This window comes from Ictidomys tridecemlineatus, chromosome 7, assembly GCF_052094955.1.
Source record: "Ictidomys tridecemlineatus isolate mIctTri1 chromosome 7, mIctTri1.hap1, whole genome shotgun sequence".
Lineage (NCBI taxonomy): Eukaryota > Metazoa > Chordata > Mammalia > Rodentia > Sciuridae > Ictidomys > Ictidomys tridecemlineatus.
The window spans coordinates 160941758-160966629 of record NC_135483.1 but is presented as its reverse complement, the minus strand read 5'-3'; the positions used below and the strand labels follow the sequence as shown (position 1 = coordinate 160966629).

Sequence of the window (24872 nt, the reverse complement as noted above, 5' to 3'; positions counted from 1 at the left end):
TCATGGTGCTGGAACTTAGCAGACCTCCAAGAAATGTTAATTTATCCTTTTTTCTTTCTTTCTGGAAAGTTTCTTCCAAGAAGCATAGTTTGTCCATATATGAGTCATTCATAACTGGATCCATGTCTTACTGATTTGCAGAGCTGGCTGCTTAGGCATTTAGTCATTCAGGGAGATCTTTTTTTAGTAAGAACCTATGCTAGGCTGGGCACAGTAGTACATACTCATAATTCTAGCTACTAGGAAGGCTGAAGCAGTGGGATCACAAGTTCAAGGCTAGCCTCATCCATTTAGCAAGACCCTGTCTAAAAATAAAATTTAAAGGGTGAAAAAAAAGTTGGGGGTGTGCTAGACCCTGGGAGGTTCAATCCTCAGTAACACACACACACACACACACACACACACACACACACACACACACACAAACAAACAAAAAAAACCAAGAGAGATAGAGAAGAAAAGAAAAAACAAATGAACCTTTGCTAAAGTTTCATCTGATGTTTCATGGTTAAAGAAATGAAGCCATGTAGATTATCACTCATGCCATCAAGGTTTTCCATTCTAGGCTCTTTCTGAGGCCTATCCTTCCTCAGAAAAAGGTAGATCACCAGATTCTCTTAGGAGCCCTACAAAGTATGCTCTTAAACACTGGCTGAACATTCTTTGATTTTGTGCGAATATTTAAAATGGTGACCCAGTTTACTTCTTCATTTAGCATCCAAATGCACATGGTTAATCCATGGTGGTCCTAAAATGCATTCTGGAAGCTTAGATTTAGAGTTAAATTTTCCAAAGACATGTGTAATCCAAATATATCTAAATTACTAGCAGAATTTGTGGTGGTTTTAATTTTCAGGAAGAATCATCTCCACATTTTTTGGCCTACTCTGTTTCAATAGGCCCTGTTTGATCTTGAGATTGGGATGTACTGCCTGATATCAGTGGAAGTAGCTGTAACTAATTCCACATGATAGAAGAGCAGGACTTGCTAGCCTCGTTTCCTTTGTGGAGGAATCTTCTGTTTCTTTAAGTCAAATAGCTTCTTCTACCAGTATTCCTGAAGGTTTGGTAAAATTAATATTTTAAAGTGGCCTGATCCTTTTTATCATAAGTGGAATTTTACCCCCTTAAGTGGTGTGAGGATAACATTGTGAAAATTATGACAACAATAAATTTTAATGATCTTCATTCAGAATGCCTAGGAACCTGGTAGTATTTACACATTTTTCCTCATTCCAAGCACATTTATAGGTCTTTTCACATATAGAAGAGAGAGGGGCTTTGGAAACTTTGACTCACTGCTTTCTGCAGCTGTTAGAGTGCTCACCTAAAATTTGTCAAAATTTTGGAATGTGAAGGTTCATTTTTCTAGGACCTTTATAATGCCAATCCCAACCTCTGCTCTGCCAGAAGGAAAAGATCTTTGCAAATACCATATGGTTTATTATGCCAAATAGGGGACCCAGAAGTTTATTTAAGTGAACATTTCTAGGAATTTAAATGCAGTAACACCTAATTTATCTAATATTGTTGGAGATGTGCTCCCTTATGTGAATTTTCCAGGTAATCAAAGCTATGACTTTACACGAGAGAATTTGTTTAACCCACTATCTGCTGAAACTCTTCATAAGTACATTATATTTCTCCTTGCTTTCATATACACAGCTCATTGAGGAGATTTCATGGTTTGGGAGATCATTGTGCCTATTACAGTGCAGAGCTGTGGTCACTTGACTAGGACTCAACGGGAAGCTAGGACCTGCACAAGGTCACACTTAGAGGAAGTAAACAGACTCAGAGAGCCCTAGAGAGCAACTTGAGGGTCTTCACTGAAGGTTGTCTTGAGGGAATGGGCTGTAAAAGGGATTATTTCCTCCAACACATGGTGGGACTCTCATAAAATCTTCTTTTCCTCTTTCTCTCCCTGCAGAGTCTTAGCATCTTACCAACTGCTTGTTCTATACCCTCCCCCCTTGCTTCCCCAGCTCTCTGTCTCTCCTCTCAGATATTGTCTTAAGCAATAGAGAGCTTTTGATTTTTGGTAGTCCTCCATGTTCTCACCCCTATTAGGATGCCCGTCATTGTCATGCCTGTCAACATTCCCTTTATAAGTTGCTTCTTTGCCAAAGTCTGAAAAATCAGAGCATCAAATTGTTTTCAATGCATGGTACGTACACACGCATCCACAAACTCAAAAAATGACCCGAGGGCCTTTTACTACTCTTAGAGAATAAAGCAAAAATGTGAGGGATTCAGCACTTGTTTTGTGCCAGCTAGTTCTGAGGTTTTGCTTTTTATTTATTTATCTTATTATTTCCATCAGTTTCAGTGTTGAACTATGGTTCAGAAGGTGGAGGCTTCCAGAAATTATTGTAATGCTCAATAGTTTGATTATACAAACAGGGAATTGTTGTTGTTGTTGTTTAAATCGTATGAAGAGCTTCTTTCTTTCTTGTTTCTTTTTTCCTTTCTTTCTTTTCTTTTTTCTTTTCTTTTTTTTTTTTTTTTTTTGGTGGAAAATAAACCAAGAAAGAAGGGGATTTCCAAGTCATCCCAAAACAGAGGCCTAGAGCTGTTGTGGATTAGGCCAAGCTCCAAACCCTATCCAGTGCAGGGCAAGTGCTAGCCATCAAAGTCATCTGAGTTCCAAGTTGCACACCAGAATCAAAAAAAGACTGAGAATTCTCCGGAGTTGAACGCCAACCTTTTTCTAGTGTCGTTTAAAATGTTTTGTCAGGTAGAATTCTTTAATTTGCAATTTTCTAATAATAGTAATAATTTCTATAATAGTATAGAAATTTTCTAATAGTAATAGAAATCCTGTACCATTCTATGAAAGTTCTTTAGGTGTGCCTAGCAATGGACAAAGAAGAAAAAAAAAACACACTGATATCTATTACTAAAATATTTTCCTCCAAATGATTAGTATAATGCTGACCATACATGAAGTCAGTTCCTCATTTGATCACTTACTAGATGTAACATTGACCTTTGGTATCTGATTTCCTTTTGTAAGACTGTGAAGACCATACAGGCACCTCTCTGTGAGAACATCCTATCCTAGAACTTCACCGGAAGTTATGGTTCCCATATAATACTGTTAGCAGTAGCTTCCAGGAACATTTTTGGTTTTCAAAACAGAAGTAGCATTATTCCTCCCCTGGAATCTTTTGGCAGTTGCACCTGACTTGTAATTAAGAATTTGACAAAGACCAGAAGCATAGTTTACTGTAATTTTTAAATGCTGAAGCATATATAAGTGATTTTTTTCATAATATTCGTATTAGGAAAAGAATTTTTGCATTGAATAATTTGTCTCCAGAGCCTCCATAATGAAATCGCTTTACCTAGCGTGTGAATGGAGTCAGAGCTAATTTTTATTATGTCTGTGCTGATAGTGATGGAAATGCATTGTGGTATTTCCCACATCCTTTTAAGCATCTCAAATTATGCAGCCCTGGTGTATGTGCTGTTTCTTAAAGTAATCAACTCTGAAAGAATCATGTTTCTTTTGAGTCTTGAAAGATTTTCATTCAGTCCTTTGTTCTTCATTTTCCTCTTCTCTATTAATGATTGTCCTCTTAAAAGCTGATTCATTGTGGCTGTCTTCTGAGCTGTCTGGGTTACTCGTCTGCAGTTTCTTAGACTGGAGCACCAAGGATTTGTGCTTCATTGCACTCCTCCCTCATCCACCCAGGAGGGCAGCATCATGCTCATGGAGTTCATGTTCCTTTGTGGAGCAAATGATGTCTTTCATACATGCAGGAAGCATTCCCCCTGGGTTAACCCCTGGATGCTACCCACATGTTTTGCTGGTTACATTTGATCTTCCTGTAAAGAGAATCCTGGTTCTCAACCATGGTTGCACAGAGAAACCATCTGGAGAGCTGTGTACAACACTTATGCCTGGGTCCTACCCCCACAGATTCTGATGTAATGCATTTTGGGTGTGGCTTGAACTTCGGAATTTTTTAAAGCTTCCTAAGTGCTTCTAATATGCAGTCAAGACTGAGATCTTGCTAGGAGTCTCTTCTGCTTCTTAGATCTTTTAAGGTCAAGTTTACTTTTTTTTCTTTTTGACATAACTCTTAGCTTTTGGAGTAAAAGATTCCTAATTGTACAAACAGATCTCCAGACAGATCACTGATCAGTAGTCATTTTTTTTCAATATCCATTCCTAAAACCCCAACACATTTCCCCATGTGTTACTGTTTACCTCTATGCAGATAACAATGACAGCTTCTTATGCAGCAGACACTGCACAAAGTGTCACCTATACACTAACTCATGTAGTCCACTGATGTAGCCCTGGTCTCTCACTCACACGCCAGTACTATATTGTCAAGTACCTGTAGAGCACATCCACCTGACGAGCTGTCATCTCCAGCTCAGTATGTATAAGACTTCACATGCGGGCTGGGATGTAGCTCAGTGGCAAAGCGTCTGCCTTGCATTCGCAAAGCCCTGGGTTCGACCCCCAGTTCCAAAAAAGACAAAAAAGAACCCCACCAAGACTTCACATGCTTCTCTCCACCAGCATCATTTCCCACAATGCTTTTAGCATCAAGCTGACCTGGCTTCAGTCCCAAACCCACTACTATCAGTGGCATATGACCTGGACAAGAAACTGCATCTTTGTTTTCCTTAGTTGCCAAGTGATAATGATGATAGTAATAATAATAACAGCCACTTCATAGACTTGGGAGGATTTCTCAAGATCCCTATGTAAAGTGTATCATCCCTAATATAGCAGGCACTTAACAAATGATAGCTATTGTTATTGTTGAAAAGCGATGTTATCGGGGTTTCCCATTCCTCTTCCTTACTTTTCTACTGTTACCAATTCATATTTCACATTGTAAATGATCCTCTGAGTCACCACCCTCCTGACTAGTCCTTATCCCCTCAGGCCTTGGTTGCTGCAACAATTTCTAACTGGGTATCCACCCTCTAGTTTCCTTTCCTCTTTCCCACCCTTAATCGGTCCAACACACTCTGAAAATAATTTTGTTAATGAAACACCATTTGTATGTTATTCCCTTGCCGAAGAACCTATAAAGGCTTTCCACTGTTCACTGCACCATGCCAAACTCCTCTGCGAGGTTCTTAAAATTCCTCTCCTAATTCGACTCCAGCACTTCTGACTGATTTAATTTCCCGTTTACTCTCTAGCACGCCCCCTCCACTCGAGGCTAGTGGGTCTCTTCAGCATCTTCTGAATATGAAGCAATCATGTTTCCAGCTCTTGCTGACCTGTCCCAGTATAGAATAGAGATTCTCCTCCATTTTCAAGGTTTGGTTCAATGAAGCCTCCCTCCTTAGGTCTTTTTCATTTTAATCTCCACCTGTGCTCATTACTTTTCTGTGACATCACTGTAACTTTTCTATACCACTGATATCAAAAGCAAAAACTAGGAGGTCAGGCAGCCAGTGTCATTGAGTAGCTGTGGCAGAGGGAAGAACACAGGCCTGGTTTAATAGAACAGCTGCTCCTGTCTCCCCGAGGAAATGCGAGCCGGTTGTTGTAATATTTCCCAAATAATTTTCAAGAGAAAAACATAGTTTTTTTTTTTAAACTTGAAATCTCCTAAATTTTTAAATGTCGTTAATCAATTTTAAATCTTAAAAAAGAAAAAAACAAGTTGGGCAAACAAAATAGATTTATAGGACTGGGGATATGGGGATAGTCCAAGGGCTATAGGTTTGTCACCTCTGCTTTATAATCTGTGTATCACCTAGTTTAGGATTTATGCTCTAATTATTTTCTATGTTTTAATTCTGTCTCCCCAACCAAGATGGTCATGCCAGAACCCTACCTTATTCATTTTTAGCATCCATGATTGAATCTAACACAGTATTAGCAATAAATAATAAACTAATAATAAATAACAGCTGATTCATTTGTTAAGGAACTTTTTCATGAACTTACATGGTGTGTGATGAACAAGACTTCACAATTTGTGTTTTCTGGTTTCTTTTATTGAGTTGGAAGTACTTGGTGGAAATATCCAGTGTTGTTTTCATGTCTCTGTGTCTGACTCCCCTGTTCCTCATCAGTTTAATATCCCAAGTTGTTGCTCAGTCACCTTGTGACACAAAGCCATATTTTTCTGTGGAAAGAGGAAGAAACTGTGATGCTCTTATACTGAGCTACTGAATGATATAAGTATCTTTAAATATTCTGTAGATATTCACGGCACTTGGCGCATTTGGAATGCAATAAATATCACTATTATTTACTCTTTGTGCAGCCCGAAGACAAGTACCTTCTGCAATTAGGTTTGAATTGTTTTTATACTAAGACTACCTTACCCTGCAATAACAAATATACATAATTATATATCTGAAATCTTTCTTATTTTTATGGTGCATATGCGAATAAACCTTTGTGGATTTGGGGGGTAAGGAATGATAGAAACTGACTATTCTTGCTTTATATGCCACATACTTTCACACAGTAGCTTCCTGTTGAATTGCCATGATATCATTTCAGCAGCAAGAAAAGATACTTCATCCTGAACAGTTAACCACTGGACATGAGTAACTCCGTTTGACTCATATTAGTTTGGAGTAAAAAGGGGAACATATTTGAGAAAAGCATGGGCATCCTGTAACTATTCAAAGAGGATCTTTATTCTTAACCAAAAAGCCACAAAGATGTCACTTAAGACCCTGGTTAAGCTTTGCTATATCCTTCAACTTGGAGAGGAGGGGAAGCAGAAGCTGAAAGTATTACTGGTTTTATTTGTTAATGGGGGTGGTTTCTTCATGGTAATGTGATGAAGGTAAGGACAGTGCTCAACCCCAGCTTGTCCTTCTCTGTGGTGTCCTCTAGGTACTCAACGTGCCAATGCCCGCGCTCCAGCCCCTTACAAGAGGGATTTTGAAGCCAAACTAAGGAACTTTTACAGGAAGTTAGAGACTAAAGGATATGGACAAGGCCCAGGGAAATTAAAGTAAGTCAAAGTAATACAAACCACATGATTTATAGATGGTTTAAGGATGGGATGTAGTTGGGAATTTAGGAAATTGTGCTTTGGGACAATGAGCCTATGTTTTAGTGGGCATGATTATTTTGGCATTTGTAAATTACAGTATCATGTAAGATGTAGTTCTAGAGTTAACATACGATTAAGCTTAAGGTTTGAAATCCAGCAGTGAATGCACTACTGCTTTCCTTGTAAAAACAGAGACAAAATAAAAAGCTGATTAATTTTTTTTTCTCCCAAAGAGTACCTCTCTGTTGGCTTCCTGGATAGTCATTAGATATTAAATTATTGCCGTGTCTTTCACAGCATGTTACTATTTTCTGAGCTGACTTGAATGTATGGTTAGCTCTATTTCATTCTCTGTGACAACTTTCATCTACAAGAGAATGGGTCATGAATGTTGTTTCGGCCTTTCTCACCCTCCCTTTCAGTGGGGCACTGAAACATCCTCATCATGTTGTCTGGCCTAGATTTGTTTTCACTCCTTACTTACCACTGAGCTGTAATGGTGTCGCACTTGACTTACAAAGTCTGGACCATCGGTTTCATGCACCCAGCCTCCCTGTCCTCTCTTGGTCCATTACCATTTACATGAAGGGCAAATGGATATCTGTGGCAGGACCACTTTAATGTCATCATCACAAGTAAATTAATTGGCCATGAGCATCATCTACTTTTATCTACCCCTTAGGGAACCTCAAGATTGGCTTAATTTAAAAATTAAATTAAGCACAATTGTAAACTCCTCCGATTTGGAGGACACAGACTTTTTTCCCTTCTCCTGGTTCTCCGGAGAGAGTCTTCTCTCGGAGCACTTAGTAACTGAATTCCTTCTCTAGGTGCATTCAGGCTTAAAGCATTACCTGATAGGGTTGTTCTTCATTTAGTAAACAAAAGTTTGTGTGTGTTTGTGTAGTGTGTGGGTGCACACGTGTGTGCATGTGTATTGTTGTATGATCATTTTTCTTCTGGATAAGTGATTGGCCACTCAGAAAAGACTCTCAGGATGTTTTTCAGACCAAAGGTGGGGCACTTTATTTACCCTCAAGTCTCTTATGTAATGTTTGTTAATGCTGCTAAGAAATAAGAACAAGTGTGTACTTTTAATGCAGACAGTGATGGTATTAAGCAACTTTACCTCTAGCCTAGTTAATTGTGGTAAATAGAAATTAAATAGCAGGTGCCAGGCTCTAGAAAGATAAGGAAGAGGAAATAATCTGTGTTTTCCCAATTGTCTCTTTACGGACAGGTTAATTATCCGAAGAGATCACTTGCTAGAAGATGCTTTTAATCAGATTATGGGCTACTCCAGAAAAGATCTACAGAGGAATAAGCTGTATGTCACCTTCGTCGGGGAGGAAGGGTGAGGAGAACAGAGAAGTGGCTGGGGAACACAGGCTGTGGCTGCAGGGCGGATGTTTCTCCATGTCGCTGTGGTTGCCTGAAACAGGAAATCCTTCTGGCAGGAAGTGCTGTTCTCATACACTTAAACATTTCAGCTTTTTTTTTTTTTTTAAAGGCTTCCTCTGGTTTTTAAATCATTTGACATAGAAATTCTTGTCTTGCAGCTATGATCATTTTTGAGAGCAGGAGACTAGTTTGGTTTCTTCTCTCTCCATCTCTCTTTCTCGCAAAGGGAAGAAAGTGAGACTTTGAGGGGACAAAAACAACAGTGAACTGCATTTTAACATCTAAGATCTTCTGTTCTGCCCTCGAGTGCTGGGTTCAATTTGCTTCACCTGTTAAATAAGTTCAGTTTCAGCATCACAAGTTAGAATTCTGCTTTTCTACCAGGTGGCTTCCACTGCAATCACTCTGGGGCCTTGGCTCTTCTTTCTCCACCCCCAGTTTTTCTCTTCCCTTGGGAGGGCAGCACACCTACAAATGTAACGACCTATCATAGACCAAGGTGTCCAGCTTCATGACTCTTGTATGAGTGTGCTCACCTAGACGAGAGTTAGGAAACTAAAGGGTGATGACTCCCACAGTGTCTGTTGCACCCAAATAGACACAACAGTTGTTCAGTTGTTCAGTTGTTGCAAGTCACCTTGGATTGACAGCACTCATCCCTCTTTTCGCCCTTCTCCCCCACTCCGGGGTCCCTCTGTCTTTCCTCATTTGAGGTCTCAGCACCATCTTCAGTTCCCTGTAGACACTAGAGGGAATTTTAAAAATTCCACTTAGTTGTCTGAACTCTGATGTTGTTCTCTTTGTTTCTGTTTGATTTGGATCATTTTAAGGCTATCCCTCTCAGTCATGTCTGGGAATAAAGAAGATTTCCAAAAAAACTTAACCTTGCAGTATGTGGTTATAACATGGAGACTTCAAAGTACAAAATGACTTGCCTGTGCTCATAGAATAGAGGGAAGAGCAACATCATGACTCAAACCCAGGCCTTTTGTCTTTCATCCAGTGTGCTTGGAATTGCACTGGAATGTTAACAAAAGCCTTGAACTCAGACCTGATTTTTTTTTTTCCTACTGCTGAAACTTTAACCATTCCAACTCGTGACTGATAACTGTCTCCCAGCTTTGACTAGAAGAAAGTAAAATGTGACAAAAGTTTTGGTAGACGCTTGTCTGACAGTTGACTGAGCCTTTCATTGCTGACCTGCATAAATGACTTCAGGCTTGTGTTGGCTTAAAGATGCAGGTGCACCATTGAAGAGGAAGGCAAATGTTAGCCTCATCACAGGTATGCATGGGATCCCAAGTATTTCCTTCCATGACCAGTCTGGTTTGAGTGAGAATATTTTCCTCCCCCAGAACTCCAACTGCCTTCTTTCATTGTGGGACCACATTTTTTATGTGTTTGTGTTTATTTATTTATTTATTTATTGAGATGGTATCTTACTTTGTTGCCCAGGCTGCCCTTGAACTCCCAGACTCAAGCTATCCTCAGCCTCTCAAGGAGCTGGGCCTACCAGCATGCACCACTGTGCCTGGCTTGGACCACAGTTTGTTGAGATCTCAGAGGTACAGGGAAGAGTCTTTGGAAGCACTGATATTTAAGTTTAAATAGAATAGATGCTGATCTTGCTTGGTCATCCTCCAGCAGTCTCTCATGATCTAGACTGATGACGTTGGTTCCTAGGAGGAGGCCCAGGCTGAGTGGAGCTGGATTCCTCTGTGCTTGATTACCACTGGTGTCCACATGTTTCCTGCCTCCATCACCTGTCTCCTTCCTATGACTCCAGAGGGAAAACAAGGGAGAGGATGTTTTGAGGTGTGACCTCAGTTATCAGGAATGATCTCTAAATCTGTTTCCTATGCTAATAGGGCCTATTGAACCTGGATTTCTGGACTCCTGTCTTTATCATGTCAATGTCACATATTTTTAGATTATTAGACATAAACTTTATTTGCTAATGAAGCACAGAGACTTCTGTTTTGAAAGACTAAAACAGTACTCTTGCTTAAAAATAGAGATCTCAAAACTACATAAAATGGAGTTCTTTGAACTTTGCCACCTTTCAAACACATTGATCCTATCACATTGAGGTATTATAACTTTTGGGGGGATAATAATTAATACCCAGAGTGAAAAGCTACCCAAATCTTTTCATTGAATGATAAAAATAAAAGTTTCCTGTTATTTCCCCCTCATCAATTTCAGTGCCCTTAAAACATATCATTTTTTGTCAATTCTTCACATCTAGGTCTAGAAACGAGTATTTTAAAATGTACACATCTGGTGCCTAGATCTTTGTTTCTAATATAATTCTTCAATATAAAGCACTAGGGTTCCTTAGTAGAAATTGTTAATTCTAGGACTGAGGCAGGAAGTTATACAAGATGGACCCTGAAGAATCTTGTAGAGACTTCCAGAAAGTACAGAGGTTTTCAAAAAGATGATGGGGATATGCCAAAGGGACACAAGAGCCCACTGAGAGAGATCCCAAAGGCCAAACCTAGAATAATATAAGCAACAAAATAAATAAAGCCTAAGGTGTAAAATAAATATCCATACTGATTAAATATGTGATGAAATATATAAATAATTGGAGGAGAATAGAAAAATCTGTGTGAAATATTTCTTCATAATTCAGCATAACTCCCTACCCCTTAAGTATGAGTTGTACACAGAATTTTCTTCCAAATAGTAAAGTTGGTGGAAAATGTATTAAAGAAGTAAGTTTATAGGAGAGAAACCTGGTAGACTCTATCTCAGTGAGGTGATCAAGGTTAACATCAACAGTTCCAAGTCATGTTGATGGGTGACACCCTTCATGTGATGTGATGAGAGGGGCAGTTCTGTGATCTCTCTCCTCCAAACCCATAATCTCACACCAATCTTGGAAAAAACTCAGACAAAACCCAGTGGAGGGATACTGTGGGAGATACCTCACCAGTAATCTTGAAAATTGTCAGCATTATCAATAATCAAAGGGATCTAAGAAAATACTACAGTCAAAAAGATACTTAATTAATTCATGTAATGTTTTTGGCTGGATGGGATCATGAAACAGGAAAAGGATATTAAGTAAAAGCTAAGGAAATCTGGATAAAGTATGGATTTTAGTTAATAATAATGTGTCGTTATTGGCTCATTAATTATGGTACAATAGCTTAGCTGAAGCATAAAGAAAAAGAGGTTTACTTTTAAGAATAATGCATTTTCCTGCCCTCCAAAATGGTATGAATTAGCAGGTTCACAGAGAGACTTCATCTCTGCTTTAAGCTTTTTCTTTGCATAAGTCTGAAACATGATATATGGATCATTCCTGAAATAAGAGAGTCAGGAGCAATGATGAAAAAATTTAGTTAAAAATTTGTAGTATGGCTACAAATTCCACATTAGGTAAAATTAACTCCAGAACATTGGGGATGTCTGTCTTCAATTAGAAAAATACAAAAATAGCCTAGAGCCTATTAATGCAAAGACATTGGCTTACAACTATTATTTCTCACTAAAATAATTCTTTGTGTTATGCCTGGCTTTTTACAAACAATGTTTCTAAGCACAACCTTGTGATTAGTGATTTAATTTGGTAGAGCTGCAAGTTTTTTTCTAGTCATTAAAATTTTACCCACTTCATTTGATTATCTTGCATTGCAAGGTGGGGAGTGGGGAGATGAGCAGTGGCAGAGTGTCTGGAAACTGAGTCATCTTGGTCGAATGTGGCAGGAAATAGCATGCAGTGGTTGCCTGTTTCTATTAGGCTTTGGTCTCTCCAGAAGTTGCTTGTCTAGGGAGAGGAGCAACAAAATAGTATATATTCTCGAGTCTTTTTTTTTTATTCTTATCATTTAAAAGTCTTAGCAACTAAAGCTCTTGTGATATCCAAAGTTAGCTAGGTAGGCTATTGGGTACTGATAAGGCATCTAAGGCCACAAACTTCTGAGTACCCAAAACAGTAAAGAAATAATGGCCTGAATAAAGAGGATGTTTACACTGGGATTGTTCCACCTCTTTTTTTTTTCTCCATGGCCAACTCTGTAAAAGGCACCTTTATTTAATAAAGAATGAGTTTCATTATGCATGAGGCACCATCTATATGAGATCAATCGTCTGTTTTGCAAAGCCACACTTAGTCTAGGGAGAGGTGTGCACATAGTTTTAGTTTAGGGGCTTGGGAACTTGTATTATCTTTCTGTTGTGCTCTTTCTGTAACCTCTCCTGAGACAGGCAAATGAAAACAACTAGGGAGGGCGAGACCCGACAGCTTTCCTCTCTCCCTGCTTATGAAATAACAAACAGTTCTCACACGTGACTGCTCAGGTCCTCTTCTAGAAGTCAGTCAAGGTCCATTAATTCCTTGGGGTTCATTAATTCCCCAGAAATCTGAAGAGCTTCAAGCTAAACTTAGGATGCTGCTTATTTTCTTCTGAAAGGAGGCCTTCTCAGGATCATCTATGTAACTCAAACCTCATCAAAGAAGGCTGCTCCTGTATCTTGGCCTTGGCTTGGTATCCACCAAGTGTACCTTTATTATATCAAAATTCCCCCTAGCACCAGGCCTACATAATTCGCTAAGGGTTAATGCCTTGTTGCTATAAATATCTGTGGTGAATCAGAAGGTACTAGGCCTTGTTCTGCCTGAACCAACTTGTAGGAAATGATGTTGTTATTCCTGAGGCCATCATCCTCTTCCATTTTAGTCTACTTCTACTGGAACGTAACTGAATGTTCTCAGTCATTCTTAGTTGAAAATAAAGAATGGGGGAATAAAATTCAGTATTTTAACAAACACAGAGTGCTGCTAACAACTGGGGTGGTGTGCCAGCCCAGTAACGTGACGATGTTTAAAATGCTTTATCAGCACTCGGGGCTTAAAACTACATGGCCACCCTAGAGACATCTGTGCTTATTCAGAAATGCCCTCAGATGCAGCTGTTGTGTGGCTACACACCCGCTGTGCAGTTTCTATATTTCTGTGCCAAGCCTTTAACTGTGGAACCAACCTAACTGGCAAAACAGGAATGTAACAAACGATCTCTGTGATATGAGTCATATTAACTATTTATATGGAAGAGGTTGCTAAGACATTACAGGAAGCGCATGTACTATGTACCCTGCTGTGACATGTTTTATTGGATTTGTTAGACTTATGTGTAAATTGTAATCTACAACTTGTGCTCAGATATGCAGTTCTAAATTTCAGACTGTAATCAAATCAAAGTTTAAAGCCTGTCTTAGCTTTAGAATGACCCCATCCATGCTTTTGGAGATTAAAACAAACAAACAAACACACACACACACACACAAAAAAAAAAAAAAAACCAAAAAAAAAACAGATAAAATCCTGACCAGTTAAAAATACATTTCCTCCTAGATGAGCTATTAGCTTTTTTTCTCTCTTGAGGGGAAAATATATATAGATAGATAGATAAGATAGATAGTAGTTTTACTTTTCAGTTTTACTCCCCAGGATCCCAGTCATTTGTCTTCAGCCAGATTCAGCTATCGCCATAAAAAAGGAACCAATCAGCAGGGTCTTTATTGTTTTAATAAACTTACCATGTTAGAAGCTATTGCACCGAGGACTTCCTAAGCACAATTCACTTGTGTGATTTTGGGCAATGTTTTATGACTGAGTGGCCTTTAAGGGATTGGCATTACTTATGCCTGTCACAATCCATGAACTACTAAACAGCAAACTAGTGCAAATTCATTCACTCTGCTAGATGTTAAATAACAATGGAAATAACAGATTTTCTTTAGAAAATTAGAGAGTTCCACGTTTCCAGTAACAATGTGTGTCAAGCAAGGGACTTGGGATACAAATATGAGTAAGACACAGTGCCTCCTCTCAGTATGGTTAAAATATGGTAGTGTGTGTAGGGGAGGCAGACACGTAAATGGATTATTATAATGCACTCTGGCTAAGTGAAGTATTATTTAACAATCAGAAATATAGCTCAGAAACAACCTGCATTTTTAAGCTGAAAGTTACAAACTTACTTTACTATACCACTTGTCTCTATAAGAACACTGACCTGTTTAGAATTTGCCTTATTTTTCAGTTGTCTGTGATCCTCGTGTATGGTGGGCCTTGGTAGTGTCTGAAACCCTAACAGAGTAGTGACCCAAATAGACTGATGCTCTTTAAGCATCTCCCATCTAGTAGTTGAGGCGACTCCTTGAGATTAGATATATTCCCGGGATGTTGGAGCCATTTTATATTTTCTTGAAAGATCATAACTCTAAAGAAGAGGATTTATAGTAAACTAGATATTTTAATAAAGTGGCCTTTTTCCTCCTCCTTTCTTCTTTTTGTAACAGTGGTTGGCAACTTTTTTTTTTCTTTGTAAAAAGCCAGATAGGAAACACTAGGCTTTGCCCACCAAACATTTTCTGTGGCACCTACCCAACTCCACCATTGTGGTGCCATAGTCTACACATAAACTGCCCAGTTGTGTTCCAATAAAACCTTATTTACAAAACCAGGGGGTGGGGCAGATTTGGCCTGCAGGCCACAGTTTGCTAACCCCTGCTCTGTACACAATATTGTTTTCAGTCTTGACAAACATTTAAATTTTCCAGAAGGGCAAGCTCTCAGAGTAACAGATATTGAATTTGGGGTCAGGACACCTGTTTGAAGGTCTGTGGCTTCTGTTTGATGCAAGTCCATGATTTCTTCCAGTCTCCATCTTCTCTGTGAAATGAGGGGTTTGGACAAAATAAATTCTACAGTGCCTTTAGCTCTTGGCATTCTCTTTATGGAAAGATATAGGAAACAGAGTCTCACAAAGTAAAATTTTAACACTGTTCTCTACTGGTCTGTGTCTAGTACAGATAGAACTATTCACAGACAGGACGGGAAGCCCCAGATTAAAACAGCAGAGACAAAAGATTTGGAGTCTTAAACTGATCGACTGGCTCATTGTGGCTCAAAAAGTAAAGTGGCTGTCCCAAAAGGCAAGCTAATTTTGATCTGCATTAGTGGAGAAAAGCATCCAAGACTTTCCAAACCCTTTTCTGAGCTCTGTGGTGATAAAACCTCACCTCAAGTGTTGTGCTCAGTCTCAGATGGCCATGACCCCTGCGTTGACAGAAGGGTGAAGGACGTGGACATGCTCAGGGGTAGGGAAGGAGCAGGAGAGAGCAGAAGTGTGAGATAGAGACATAAGTCAGAGCAGAAAGTGACTTTTTGAAAGAGTTTCTCTTTGAGATCTAGATTAGTACCTAGAATGTAATTGGAACATGTATTTGTTGAAAGAAAGATGGAGTAATAAAGAACATTCAAATGGAAGAAGTGCTCTACTTATTCTTGGTGGCATCAGAAGCCAGAAGTAGGACAGAGAGAGGAAGCCACAAGCAGGTTGCATAAGATTGGCTGTACATCCCTGCACCCAGGGGACAGCTAGAGTGCTGCTTTGGGAATCCCCAGGGCAACCAACATTAGTCCCCCCATCCTGGGGCCACTGTTAACAGCATTATATTCAGCTACTCCCAGGAGCAATGTGTCCCCATTGGCCCTGAGAGTCTGCTCTATTGGCACTTTTCTGCACGCACAGGATTTTAGTCAGTGCGGTGTGGGTGTGAGCACATTGACGTCACTGGTGGTATGTGAACAGATTTTAACTGCTGCAAAGATCAACAGTTTTTATTTAACATTTCTGTATTTCTTTTAATGTATATTAGGAATAGAGCTAGCATAGTGAAACCTCATAAATCGTATGCAAGTGAAGCCTACATTGAAAATCAAAATGGACTTAAAGCAAAATGTGAAATAACATATTCAAATAAGACAAAAAAATTTGAGAAAGTAGTAGGCAAATAGTTGGAGTCTGTACTGTGTAAATTCTGTTAGATTCTCGACTAAGACAGGTAAGAGCCATTTTTATTCTGCTTACTAGTCTCCCAACTCCCTCTTCTGCCAATAATATGATCCTTTTCTGTATCACATAATCTCATGAGTAGATTAGACTCAGATGATTTCTTTTTTATAAAAAAAAAAAGAAGAAAAAAGCAATATGGCCATGGAATAGAGAAAATCAAGTTAAGGGGAAAAAGTCACCCATAATCCTACCACCCCAACTTCTCAGTTGCTTTTACTCCCTCTCTGCATTTCCTTCCTGTCTTTGAATCTATGTGTGTGCTTTTTATCATAGGTAGATGCAATTATATCATTCAGCTCAAATTTACCAGACCAAATTGCTTTCTTGCAAACTCCCCTCTACTGCATTTTTTGCTCTCAGCATTATTGGCCACTTGTCATTCCTCAAACTCAACATAATCTTTTCTTCTACTTCACATTGACCCCGATGTCTCTGTCAGTACAGTGGAATTTACAGTGTAGTTCAGGTGCTAAAGTTAGAGCCTCTTCAAATGCCTTCTTAGGGAGGTTTATGCAGCCTCATGTTTTCTTTAATTTTCTGTGATGTTTTATAATTCAAAGTTTTCCTTTGCATCCTATTCCTTCTTTTTTTTTTTTCTTTTGCTGTGATATCCTAAGGGAGCCTTGTATTTGAAACATTCCCTGATTCACAAAAGTCTTTTTCTTCACTCATTCAAAAATGTTCCAGAAATTCCATGAGGACTCAGTGTCCCATGAATGGATGCCATGTCCCATAAGTGGATTCCCTCTGGCTCTAACCTGTGTAAATAGTTTCCACACTGCACTCCCTTTCCCCATAGCCTTTCCTCAGACATTTTTAAATGCCTGTACATATTTATTAAAATCATTATTATATATTCTATGCATCATCTGATATGTTGATGCCTTCATTTTAGATATATTTCACGTAAGTGTCCATTTACTATTTTGGGTCAAGACATGGTGAGATTAGGAATTTGTTCAATTTACTTTGGACAGCCCTGGTATGTAAACAATTCATCTTATAATGAACATTCTGTAGAAAGTTGAGATCAGTAGAAGATATGCCTAATATCTAGAAAAAAATAAAAGCTGATTATTCTTTTTGTGGATTCTTTTACAGGCTGGATTACAGTGGGCCTTCCAGAGAGTTTTTCTTCCTGGTATCCAGAGAACTCTTTAACCCCTATTATGGCTTATTTGAATATTCAGCCAATGATACATACACAGTACAAATAAGTCCCATGTCTGCTTTTGTAGACAATCATCATGAATGGTAAGTAGCTGTTGTTGTTGTTATTGTTGTTGTTTTTCTGTAAGTTTTCTTCAGTTGATTTTCTGTGATGTTATTTTTTGAAATATAAGTCCACATTCTTTTAACATTTTTCCCCTTAAACAAAAATTATATCAGTTAAATACCTCATTTGACTCTTATTTTTGTTGTCAAATTTAAATATACAAGCCATCTCTAAGCTCGGAATAGATTGTGTTACGTAAGATGAATTTTAAGTGAGTTGGACAGAATTCAAAAGCTTTACCCCATCACAAAAAAGTTACAGATGTTTTTAGGTTCCCAGAAAAAAAAACCCTAGATACCTCTCTGCACCTTTGGGTATCTTTAAACTCTGGCTTTTTAAATAGAAGTCCTCCTAACTGGCTCTTGGAGTTGTGTTAACATAAGTGGAAATACAGAGAAGCAAAGCTGCTGGGCACTCACCTCAAATGGTGGCCTGAATCTAAAATTACAAATTGATATAATGAATCCCAGTCTGAATTTATACTTTTAGAAGGCAACAGACTTTCAAGGAGCTAAAAACTTGATACTCTTGATAAACAAAACAAAAAAGTTACAGATGTTTTTAGGTTCCCAGAAAAAAAAACCCTAGATACCTCTCTGCACCTTTGGGTATCTTTAAACTCTGAACTGGGTCGGGGTGAAAAGGAGGTCCTGAGCAGGAGGGCAGGCTGTGTCTCTGGTAGCTCTTGGGGAAGTGGTTGACACTGGTAGCCTAGGTGCTAGGACAGCTGGAGCTCCATTCACCCTATGAACCATTTGAAGTTTATGACAGGGATTGCCACTTGCTTAATTTCTCACACAAAATCATCAAGGAAAACCGATTTAGTATTCCCATCTGGAGGCATTTATTCTGAAAATCTCTAATTGCACTTTCCAAATGTCCTTGCATCTTTTTTAAAATCCCTGCATTTGTAGACTTTAAATATTTGCATAACTCCTACTAACTTGTTCCTGTTCATTTTTACTGATAGTAACAAAAAAAAAATACCAAAAAACGAAGAACATGAGTAGGATTCATGGGGAAAACTTCTTTGAGTCATGAGATTAATATCAGTGGGTGGAGGGCTTTTTAAATAGAAGTCCTCCTAACTGGCTCTTGGAGTTGTGTTAACATAAGTGGAAATACAGAGAAGCAAAGCTGCTGGGCACTCACCTCAAATGGTGGCCTGAATCTAAAATTACAAATTGATATAATGAATCCCAGTCTGAATTTATACTTTTAGAAGGCAACAGACTTTCAAGGAGCTAAAAACTTGATACTCTTGATAAACAAAACAAGTGTACATCTGGATCAGCCAAGGAGTCATACCATATATATGTCATAAAGTTTCCAAGTTGATTCAGAATAGAAGTGAGCTTTGAAATTTTTGGAGAACAGAATGTCCCAAGAGGAAACTCCCCCAAATGTCCATATGCATAATTCTTGAAGAGTGGTCGTTATCTTTGGGAATGGGGTTTGAGAAAAAAACAGTGATGGGAACTTTCTCAGTCTGAAACTGGGCTTTTCCTCAAAGGAGAATTGCAACTGACTTTGTATTAGACAATCCGACTAATAGTCACACATGTGAACTAGAAGGGGACATTTTCTCTACCCTCCCTTGTCCAATCCACATCTCTTAGAAATGGTTTGGAGAAATTTCACTAAAATGCTAATGGGGGATTCATGTTGTCAGATGTGGGATGCTACAACGTGACATTACTGACACAGGGTAAAAGTGGAGCCTCGTCTCTCGTCTCTCAGTATCAGTGAGACACATTTCTTCAACACGTAGATATGAATTATTTGGCTAATAGAGACAATCCAAGGTGCACACAAATTCTCATGAACTTAGTAGGCAATTAATCTTGGACAAACTTAAATGGTTGGAATGAGAACACATTCTATAAAGGAAACAGAACCATTTAAAAGCTGTTCCATGTTGTGTAAGCTATCTCATGTTTTTCCTTGGTAGGTTCCGGTTCAGCGGTAGGATCCTCGGTCTTGCACTAATACACCAGTATCTGTTGGATGCCTTCTTCACACGGCCCTTTTATAAGGCTCTTCTCAGAATGTAAGTGTATTTTTTATTGCTTTTGTAATTAGCATGTAAAAATGCAGTGTTTATTGAAGAATCTTCTGTCAGACTCCTTAAATATCTGTTCAGTATTGCATATCTGCTGTTATTAAATTGAACAGTGGCTTTGATTTTGGAAACTAATACAATTTCAAATACAGTTACTGTGTTTTCCCTGCTTCTGACCTTTTATTCCTGTCTAGCGACCAAAGTCTTAGTTTTGTTCTACTCTTAATTTATTCTCATTTGTTGCAACCCCACATGTTTCTTCAAAATGATTGTACTTCAAACACAGCCCTGGAATTCTTGTGGTATAATGCTGATTATTAATAAAATAGTTGTGGGTTCTTCTTGGTGAGTCACAGCCCCTTGTCCTTTATGAGATGCATTTTATGTTTTTCTTCATGCAGACTTTTTTCAACTGCTTACTCTCAGTCAAATTTTCATTCTCCTTTGTTTTGGTTTGGTTTTATTTTGGGTGTGGTTGTTAGGGGGAGACATCACCATGTTTTTCTTGAGATCTCTCTATGTCCAAAACAGCAATTTATGATGGCAGATGAAAATTAAGCATTCATAGAACTTTACTTCATTGTTATCACGATGATAGATTGCAATTGTTATAAAATGTAGGGCAAACCCCATTCCTGTCTTATAGTCGGTATGTAGTCATTTCCAAAGCTGAACAGAGGGCAACTGCCTATGGGGTGGTAGCTCAGATTTGCCGTGGGAAGGCACCAAATCATGGCTTGGTTCTGTCCATCTCATTCCCTTGCTGAAACTATGGACCTGCTTTCTGTAAAATAGAAGCCTAGACCTCAAATGAATGCCAATAAAATGTTTCTTATGCACCCTTGGTCAGTAGGGAGGTCAGTAGGAGGGCTTTTCCTGCCTCCCAAGTCGTTGCGATACCTGGCTTTCTGCCTCCCTTTCAACATCTTCACAGCTGTTACTGAGCCAGAGGTCTATTTCCTCCTCCCTCGTCCCAGCAGATGCATGTCACATCTTCCCCTTTCACTGCCTTACCTCTCCTCTTCTCATTTCAGCTTCCTGTAAAGGCATACCACTGTTCACACATGCCCTAGATTCACACCCTCAACACACTTTAGTCTGGGTTCTTTCCCACCAGTAACATGTGGAGATTTTTAAAGAAAATCTGCAAGGACTTTTTAGCTCTACTTGATTGGACCGTTCTGCTGCTTCAAATACCATTGAACACCTGCCCAGACCCCATTTATGCTTGGGTCTCTACTCCCCTGGCATCTGTGACACTGTCGTCTCCCAGTTCTTGTCCTACCTTTGTGTCTCCTTTGTCGGCCTCTCCTTTCACTTGCCCTGAGATCTCCATGTTCCTGAAGCTCTCATCCTTGGCCAGTGCTTTGTTGGCTTGAAGGCCCGCGTAGGGAAATTTCAAGACTTGTCTCACGTCCTGGGGATTCCCTCAGACTTGATCTCTCTTGAGTGGCAAGCTCACGTGGTCAACTTGTGAATGTCTCTGCTTGGATGTCTCACAGGGACCTCACAATCAACATGGTCAGAGCCAAACTCACCATTTCCCTGATCTAAAAATAGACCTTCCCCCATGTGTCCAGTTGCAGTTAATTATGTTCCTATTCTTGGCAACTAGTCAGAAATCAAGAACGATCCTTAAACAGGGATGGCAAACGCAGAGTACATTTTCTACTCTTCCCCATATCTGATCTTATTCCCAAGGAAGAGTTTACAAGTTGTTTATGATACTTTTCCCCACTGAGCTCATGTGGCCTCAGAAATCTTTTCAAGTTTATAGCACTCAAGACTCTTTTAATTCATCAGAGTTGGCTTGGGACACGAGTTCGTTTGCCACCCCATTTTAGACCTCTTCCATACAAATCCATTTCTAGATTTCTGCATGTTCACTTCCTAAATAATTCTCAAATTTATCACATTACTCTCTGATGGCCTGCCCTAATTAGAACCTTTGTCTTATTTGGGCCAGATGACGGAAGTGGTCTCCATCCCATTTTAAATAATTATCTACATTGTGGCTCCCAGAGGAGATTTATAACTCACCACTCCCATGTGACCATGTCATTCCTGTCTTAAACCCTTTTGGTAGTTCTGAATCACCGTACTCCTTCAAATGACACTCAGGACCTAATCTCAGCCACCTTTGCAGCCCCATACTCTGGATATGATGTACTGTGGTTAGTGTGCTGGTGCTGGCCGTGTGCTGGGAGTGTTCTACACTTCATGCCTGTGTGTTTTGTTTATGTTTTATTCATTTTACTCTTTATTTCCTTTTTTAGTCATTTCATTTTTGTCTCTCTGGCTTTTAAACATCCCCAAAGATTGAATGTAGGCATCATCTGCTTTAAAAAGATTTACCTGAATATTCAAGTCAAAGCAAATGCTGTGCCACTCCTGTTCGCTCTGACAGCTCCTCATACCTAACTCATCCATTTTAAAGAGTGCTTGAATCTACCCTATATTGCCAGTAATCACCTTATGTTAACTTACCTACTGTTTACCTGTCTCCCTAGTGAGACTACTCACTCATGAGACCAGCAACATCAAGCTCATCCAGTAGCTAATAAATTTTTAGAATGAACCAAACAAAATGACCCTTGAAATTGATCTGAAGGAGGGAAATTTCAAAATAACTATAGTAAACTAGTTACTACCACCTTACAACAAAGTATATAATAGTAACTCCACCTCACATAGATCCTGTCCCTGCAATAGAAAAGAAAAAAGAAAGAAAAAAGAAATATAGAAAGTCATTATAATTGTAGAGGTTCTTTGGCTATTTTCAGAGTCCCAAAAGAAGAATCATGAAGAAAAGAGAGATGTATGTGAACATGAATCCCAGAATCTATTCTTTAAAAAAAATAATGAATGAAAATGGAAAATATTATGCTAAGTGAAATTAGCTGAACTCAGAAATCAAAGGTCTCTCTTATGGAAGCTAATAAAGGAAAGAGGAAGTAACAGATAGGATAATATAAAAAACAGTCAAATATAAGTTAATAGATAAGCAAAAGGAAGTCTAGTGGAGGAAGGAGAATGAGAGAGGGGAGGGAGAAAAGGAGGAAAAAGTAGATGGGGGAATCATGAACTGAAATCAATTTCCATGCATGTATGAGTGTATCAGGATGAACTCAACTACCATGTATAACTGTAAAGCTCTAATTAAAAAAAAAACACAATGAAAAGCAAAGATACTCTGTGTGTGTGTGTGAGTGTGTGTATGTGTGTGTATAATAAGTTCAAAGTAGAAGAACAATATTTTAAGATAGTACAATATAATGAAAAGAATACTGAATCCAGCTGGATACAGTGGTGCACATCTGTAATCCCAGCCACTTGGGAGGCTGAAGCAGGAGGATAGCAAGTTGAAGACCAGCCTCAGCCTCAGCAACTTAGCAAGATCTTATCTCAAAATAAAAAGGACTTGGGGATGTAGTTCAGTGGTAAAGTGCCTTCGGGTTCAATTCCCAGTACAATAACAACAAAAAGAATACTGGATCCAAGTTGTTAACCCAAGTTCCAGTTCCAGATCTGGCATTAATTTTGGATGACTCTGTAAATGATAACCACTCTTTGTATCTTCAGTTCAAAGAAGTATATATTTATATATGTCTGTATAAAAGCAGAGAGGCTAAGTGATTCCTATGGCCATTTATATATCCAGAATTTTTAAACTTATACCAAATTTCTGAGTTATTTCACCAATTTTGTTACTGAATTTGACTAAGAATATGCTTATTACATGTATCTTATTCTTGTTATTAATTCTTAGTTTCTTTTCTCATGACTCTGGATTTTTGCTAATAGCCATGCCTACATATTTGTTTCTGTTTGTCACCTTAGTCTGTGTGACCTGAGTGATCTAGAATATCTTGATGAAGAATTCCACCAGAGCTTACAGTGGATGAAAGACAATGATATTCATGACATCCTAGACCTCACGTTCACTGTGAATGAAGAAGTTTTTGGGCAGGTCTGTATGGTCACATCTCTGTGTGGAAATTGAAAGCTATTGGTGAAAAAATTTGATCAAACATGGCTATGATCAAATGCTTATTTATTTGTGACTTACTAGGTGATTTAAACTCAAGATTATATTCAGTTACCATAATCTCAATTACAAAATTATTGTAATACCAGTTGCAGATTAAGATGTTCTCATTTATAGATTATAATAAGCCTTTATGTTATAAGCCATCTTCCTTTTATTTCCAACTAAACTATCTACAAAAAAGGTTAGAATATGTCTTAAATAGAATATAGTTTTTAATAGTTTTTGCTGTCCTAGAATTGAATATTCAATTATATACCTGGAATATGTATTTAGTTCTCTTTCATATTTAAGAACTAAAAGTGATTGCTTTGAAGCTTAGGAAATGTAAACAATATCTTGTAGAAGTCTTGAAAACAGAGAACACATTGGTTTTATTTCAGAGTTGGTGGAAGGATAGGTTAAAATTTTTTTCTCAAAGATTATGTATTAATTCTTATTAGACACTAAATATTTGGCTGTTTTTCTGAATTTCATGTGTTTTGGAAACTGAGTTCTCAACATTTACTTGAGTGCAAATCTGTTTCCCTAAATAAATCTATAGTTTAATATTGGTTCTCTAGGTACAGTTGATTCTAAGTCTTAGAGGAATTTGTGGAAATGGTTTCTGTCAAACATTCAAATAGCAAAGGATGAGTATCTGGAATCCATCTGGATTAAAAACTCGCACTGTTAGTCAGGATTTAAAACTTAACCTTTCACCCCTGTATTTTTTTTTTAAACCACTGAGGCTTTCAAACATCAGCTCAATGTCTAGGGGTTACTGAGTGCCTCTATATGCATGTGCTCCATTCATAGGATGCACCGCAGTGCAAGGACAGGTAACCAGCTGTCTTTGCTAGGTGTTATAACATCAAGCATATTACTTTCTGGTCAGTTCTTTTGTTTTTTAATCTCAGATTACTGAACGAGAATTAAAGCCAGGGGGTGCCAATATCCCAGTCACAGAGAAGAACAAGAAGGAGTACATCGAGAGGATGGTGAAGTGGAGGATTGAGAGGGGTGTGGTACAACAAACAGAGAGCTTAGTGCGTGGCTTCTATGAGGTAAAGACAACCAGCAGTCATGGGGTTTCCGGTCTGAGAGCAATGATGCCCTGGTCTGTCTTATTGTGCTTTAATTGGGTGAAACATTTCTATCTTCTCTTTTGCTGTATTTACTGCTGCTCTTTTAATTTTAAAAGTTCAATATTTTCCTTTATTTTTCAATAGCA

The 24872-nt window shown here is 38.5% G+C and overlaps 1 protein-coding gene across 6 annotated transcripts in view; it reads left to right on the top strand.

Annotated features, from left to right (window-relative positions):
- Positions 1 to 24872, top strand: part of Hecw2 (HECT, C2 and WW domain containing E3 ubiquitin protein ligase 2) — a 355738-nt gene that overhangs the window by 304964 nt on the left and 25902 nt on the right. For all 6 annotated transcript variants that reach the window (XM_040294632.2, XM_040294631.2, XM_078017777.1 and 3 more), the window contains 6 exons: positions 6836 to 6956; positions 8239 to 8352; positions 17375 to 17527; positions 19501 to 19599; positions 23452 to 23581; positions 24559 to 24705. In XM_040294632.2, coding sequence (XP_040150566.2) covers positions 6836 to 6956; positions 8239 to 8352; positions 17375 to 17527; positions 19501 to 19599; positions 23452 to 23581; positions 24559 to 24705 — 764 coding nt within the window. The remainder of the gene's footprint in view (positions 1 to 6835; positions 6957 to 8238; positions 8353 to 17374; positions 17528 to 19500; positions 19600 to 23451; positions 23582 to 24558; positions 24706 to 24872) is intronic.